We start from the raw sequence: 6,000 nt of genomic DNA, 5'->3' as shown, positions 1-6,000 counted from the left end.
AGACTCTCAATTTTTTTGTTTCCCTGTCTTGTCGTAGCAAATTTTTTCTTTTAAGCCACGCATTATATTATTTGCCTTTTTATGGGGGGGGTTCTTTTTTTGGAGACAGGGTCTTGCTATGATGTAGTTCAGGCTGGCTTTGAATTCATTATGTAGCCAGGTTGGCCTTGAACTTAAAGTGATTCTGTACTGGCACCACAGGCATATGCTACTACGTGAGGCTTGTTTTGGTTTTTGAGGTACAAGAGACTGAACCTAAGGCTTCACTCATGCTAGGCAAGTACTATTCCACAGAGTTATATCTCCAGCCCTCTAAAAAAATTTCTTTTTGGAGACAGGATCTCACTATGTAGTTCAGGCTGGCTTTGAACTCACTATGGCCTTGAACATGCAGTGATCTTTCTGCCTCAACCTCCCGAGTACTGGGATTACAGCCATATGCTAACACACCTAGCTGCCCAGTCTTTTTTATTTTGAGACAGGATTTCACTAAATTGCCTAGGCCTCAAACTGGTGAAACTTCTATCTCAGCCTCCCAGGTAGCTGGGATTATAGGCACCACCATGCTGAGCTGCTCTTCTTTTTCCATGTAAGAATAGGCATAACAAATAAACATACAAGATTGAAGGAAGCAGAGAAAAGCCACCATACATTCCTTAAGAACAGCCTTCCTTAGGGTGGGGGGAGGGAAGGGGAGAAAAGGGGAGAGGGAGAAGTAAAAAGAATTAAGATGTGTTTTTTATATATGTGCCAGCTCACCATAATGAATGCAGTTATTATGTACTGCAAACATGTACTAATAAAAATTTTTAAATTAAAAAAAGACATTAAAAAACCATGAAAAAATAGCCTTCTTTAGCTGGGCACACCTATAATCCCAACACTGAGGGAAGCTGAGGCAGGATTGCAAACTAAAACCCTCACCACTGCAAATTAGCAAGTCTCTGTTTCAAAATAAAAATATATAAATGAATAAAAAGGTGTGGGGAAGTAGCTCAGTGATAGAGTGACTGCCTTGCATGTGTGAGGCCCTGGGTTCAATCCTCAGTACTCTCTCTCTTTTTTTCCTTTTCTTTTTTTTTTTTTTTCTATGGCACCGGGGATTGAACTCAGGACCTTGTACTCCAGAGGCAGGTGCAGTGCCACTGAGCTAAATCCCTGGCCCTTTTTTTGTTTGTTTGTTTTTGAGGCAGGGTCTCACTATGTAATCCAGGATGGCCTTGAACTTACTATGTAGCCCCAGCTGGCCTCGAACTCATGGTAATCTTCCTGCCTCCTGAGAGCTGGAATTACAGGTGTGTACCACCACGCCTTGCTCCACCCATTCATTTTTTTTGACAGGATCATGTTTATGAAGTCATACATGCTTCAAACTGTCAAATAGAAATATTCAAATCACAGCAAATTTCTTGATGAAAATTGAAAATAAAAGCTTCCTTGTAGAAAAAAAGAAGAAAAACAAACATTCAATAAAACTTCCAAATATGTGAAATGACGGTGTGGGGAAATCTGTGAAAGAGATCAGCAAAAATTAGGAGTAAGAAAAAAACCCCAGAAAACATAATAAAAATAAATGGTAAGGGTGCAAGCAAACATTGAAATGATGATATCTGCAGCCATTCACTCTTAACCTTGGGATTACAGTCACTCCTTAATGGTCAGTCCAATCTTAACCTAATGAAGCATCCTCCACAAGTAGTCCACCCAGCAGTAAATGTTCTCATAGGCTGGACTTACAACGCAAAAGCCCCAACAACTTAGCTCAGTGGTTCCACCACCTGCCTTGAAAGTGCAAGGTCCCGAGTTCAATCCCCGGTACCCCCCCAAAAAAAGACAAGAGTACAGCTCTTAGTAATACAGTTTCTAGCACATTCTCCAAGTCTCAATCTTCCCACAAGTCTGTGTCTACATCACTTGAAATCACTCTTCTGAAACTAAAATAATTCTGCATGAAGCACTCGTTTTTACTTACTAATTTCTGCAATTTAGTTAGCTCTAACCCCGGGAAGCTTTTCACATTCAAGACTGACTGATTTAGTTTAATATGAGTCAAAAGAGACTGTAGGACACTAAGGTGAAGGAAGCCAAGGCTGAATACCCTGAGCAGGAGACTATCCTGTTAGGAAATTTAACCAGAGGAGAGGCAATATTAGTTACCCACCAAGAAACCACAAGCTGGCTCAGCACTGTCCTCACCTTCTTCACCAAGGACTGTAGGTTCTGCAGCTTCATAAGGACTCATAAACCTGGGGCAGAGAGGGGCCTCTTCCCATAGGAAATGCTGGATCAATCCTTTTGACATACACTTTTTCACTTCACCCTCAAATTCCTTCCATCTAGGAAGTGGCTCATATATTGAGGCAACCATCAGGGGATGAAGGGTCCTGAGGAAAGAAGACTGAAGTTGGGGGGGGTCTCTCAATAAAGGTTACCTGTCAAAGTTTGATCATCTTCAAGGGCTGCACCTCTGGGGTGGGCTGGCAAGCTCTGAAAGCTTGGAACCACGCCTGGGGTAGCCATAAGAGCCCCACCCCTTTGCCTGTGGCCGTTTCTGCTCTACCCCCAGACCTTCTGGGAGGTGGAGTTCAAGGGCCAGTCTTGCTGTCAGCAAATCACAGGCTCCCAAATCACACCACTTTCAAGTTATTGAGGACTATTTATATTTTTAACTCTAGTACAAACTACTCAGTTTGGAAGTCCCCAGGCCTTACCTTTTCCTTGGCAAAATGAGACACCCTCCCTATCAGTTTTCTTCCCAAGACCAAGATTAACAGAAAAAGGCAATCGGGACCAGAGAAAGTATCTAAAAAAAAACGAGTCGATAAAATGATGTAGTGAGCAAATTAGGGTTGCTTTTTATCATTATATATTAGTTTGAATCTTTTAGAGTTTTATATAAATGGAATTATATAGTATGCATTTTTAAATGGCTTTATTGAGATATAAATTTACATACCACACAATTCATCCATTTTAAAGTACATGATTTGCAGGGGCAGGCGGGGATTTAGCTGAGTGGTTCTGTTGCCTGCCTTGCAAGCGCAAGGTCCCCAGTTCAATGAAAAAAAAAAAAAAAAAAAAAAAAAAAAAAAAAATCCCAAAATAAATTAAATAAAGTACATGATTTGGGCTGGGAGTGAAGCTCAGTGGCGCCCTTGCCCAGTACATGTGAGGTCCTAGGTTAAATCCCAGCATTGCAAAAAAAATTTTGTTTTGTTTAATTAAAAAACTGGCCAGGCATGGTAGAGCATGCCTGTAATCCCAGTACTCAGGAGACTGAGACAGGAGGATTGCCATGAGTTTGAGGCCAGACTGAGCTATATAGTGAGTTCAAGGCCAGCCTGAATTACATAGCAAGACCTTTATTTTATTACATTTCCATGTTTGTTTTTACATTATTACTTTTTTGTTTTGGGTTTTTTTGTTTTTTTTTTTTTTTTGGTACCGGAGATCAAACTCCGTTCCTTGTGCTTGTGAGGCAGGCAGCGGAACCACTGAGCTAAATCCCTGGCCCACATTGTTACTTTTAAATTGTGGTAAAACATATATAGCAAAACTTACCATTTAAAAAAATTGGGGGAATAGCTGGGTATGGTGGCATCCATCTGTAATCGCAGCACTCAGGAGGCTGAAGCAGGAGGATCACCGCAAGTTCAAGGCCAGCCTGGACTACACAGCATGACCCTGTCTCCAAAAATAAAAAAAATTGTTTTAGAGACAGTCTTCCTATATTGTCTAGACTGAGCTCTATTCCTGGACTCAAATGATCTTCCTGCTATTGTCCCCTAAGTAGCTGGGACTATAGGTACAAGCTACCACGCCCAGCTTAGTTTTTTTTTTTTTTAATTTAAAGAAAAACTTTATTGAAGATCTGAAAAACAATTCCTAAAAGATTGACTTTTCCAGAAAACTGTAGCTATGCAATGCATTGTGTGTATCATGTTAAAACATTCATTAGACACAAATACAAAAACCATGAAACAATTCACCATTCTTCAACAATTTGAGCAAAGATAAAAATGCGTAAGGCACAACAGGGATGACTTACAAAGGATGGGCTCTTTAGGCACTGCTAAAAAAAAAAAAGAGCACACATGGATGAGTGTGCTTAATTTTATACACTGAATTGGACCTTTCGCACCAGGAATCAGAGCATTGTGTCACATAGCATTAACATGTATTATGAAAGTGCGTAGTGTCAAAGGAATACAACCACCAGCATTCAAAAGCAGCATTGTTGGGCTGGGGATTTAGCTCGCAAGCACAAGGACCCGAGTTCGATCCCTGTACCAAAAAAACAAAAAACAAAAAAACAAAAGCAGTATTGTCAACTAGGCAATAAAATACTCTACACCATGTTTCTTTGTTGTCCTTCATTGAATACACTGGTAGCAACTTTGAAATGAAAAGAGAAAAGGAGCTGTAACCTCTTTTATTTTTTGTTTCAAATCAAACAAACATCAACTCTGTTATACACTAATATCTTCAAAGTATATCATTTGTATACTAGGAACAAAAACGTGTTGACAGAGATCCAAACATGGGTGAGTGTGCCTCACACTGCTTTTTTGTTTTTTGGTACTGGGGATTGAGTTTGGGACCTTGTGTTTGAGAGGCAGGCAGAAACACCACTGAGCTAAATCCCTGGCTCACACTGCTTTCTGATTGTACTCAGGAGGGGTCACTTCATAATCACTGGCACTAAACAAAGTTGCTGAATTCTTTGCCACATACGTGAGGAAATCATGAATAATTCAATAATAATGCAAGGCTCTTCTCATCCGGAAGTGTACAGGCCAACATCACTCCAATTCATACAAATAATCTCAGTAGATGTGAAGGGCCAGGGATTTAGCTCAGAGGCACCATGCCTGCCTTGCAAATGCAAGGTCCTGAGTTCGATCCCTGGTACCGCATAAATATCTGGTACCGCATAAATAATAATAATAATAATAATAATAATAATAATAATAATAATAAAGACATGGTGCTCTGTACACCTGGTACATGGGTACATCAGGGTGATTGGTAAGGATCTCAGTGTATTGTGGGCTCTCAAATTTCTAGAGGAGCTGAGTGCCCACCATCACATTGAAGCATTCTTTTATCCCTGCTACAACCTCATTAACAGCATGCTCCTTTATTATCTGTGTTTTCTCAAGATTTCTGATAATTTGCACAGTCCTCTAGGATGGAATTCACATTCTTCTTGGCAGGAAGGTAGAAAAGCTGTTTTTGTCTGGTAATTAAGTCCCAGTCATCAACAAGCCACGGTTTTAGCTCTTCAGGGATCTTCACTTTGACTTCAACTCTGTTCATAAATACATCTTCATTTTCAACCGTAGGATCTACTCAGGTCCTCTTCTGATGAGGCTGAGGCGTCTCACTGATACTGCGACCACCTCCATTACCAGGGTTTTTTTGTCTTTTTTGTTGTTTTGTTTTCACTTCAACGTTTTTCTGTTGCAGACCAGATGTCCTCTTTCCTGGAGCAGCCGTTCTCATCTTTTCCTCTGCATATTGCTCCTGATTGGCTTTTTGAAGCTCTCGCTGTTTCTGTACAATATATGGTGTTCACATATTTGAGTACTCTGCTTTCTGGAACCCACTCTATTCAATTTTTATTCCAACCACTGTAATGTATAAAGTATTTTACTTGTTTGTCTTTTATGGCAACCTTTACACACCTTGCTTCACAAAAAAGAGGCCCATGAAAGCACAGTACTCGTTCACCCTCCTGGAACTTGGCCTTTGGGTCCTGCTTGGGTGCCATTTATAAGTGATTCACAACCTCTTTCTCCCACCACTCCAGACTACTTCCCCCTACTCTCTACCCTACCCGAGCTCGCACAGGACATGAGGCACAGCCATTCTACATCCTGGGCCTGATTTGCCAGCCACAGTAAACTTTTTATAGACTGTATTTTTTTTTTTTTTGGTGCTAGGGACTGAACTCAGAGTTTCACGTGTTAGTTATGTGCTGTACCACTGAGCTAGACT

At 40.6% G+C, this 6,000-nt stretch overlaps 1 protein-coding gene and 1 pseudogene across 1 annotated transcript in view; both read right to left on the bottom strand.

The window, feature by feature from the left end:
- Positions 1 to 2,370, bottom strand: part of Taf1 (TATA-box binding protein associated factor 1) — a 108,411-nt gene extending 106,041 nt beyond the window's left edge. Inside the window, exon 1 of the mRNA XM_010607950.3 lies at positions 2,197 to 2,370. Coding sequence (XP_010606252.1) covers positions 2,197 to 2,232 — 36 coding nt within the window. The 5' untranslated portion in view covers positions 2,233 to 2,370. The remainder of the gene's footprint in view (positions 1 to 2,196) is intronic.
- Positions 2,371 to 4,601: 2,231 nt separating this feature from the next.
- The window catches only part of LOC104850840, a 30,565-nt pseudogene continuing 29,166 nt past the window's right edge, over positions 4,602 to 6,000 (bottom strand).

The sequence above is a fragment of the Fukomys damarensis genome, unplaced genomic scaffold, assembly GCF_012274545.1.
Source record: "Fukomys damarensis isolate Sample0158 unplaced genomic scaffold, DMR_v1.0_HiC HiC_scaffold_39, whole genome shotgun sequence".
Lineage (NCBI taxonomy): Eukaryota > Metazoa > Chordata > Mammalia > Rodentia > Bathyergidae > Fukomys > Fukomys damarensis.
This window is presented reverse-complemented; position numbering and strand designations above follow the sequence as displayed.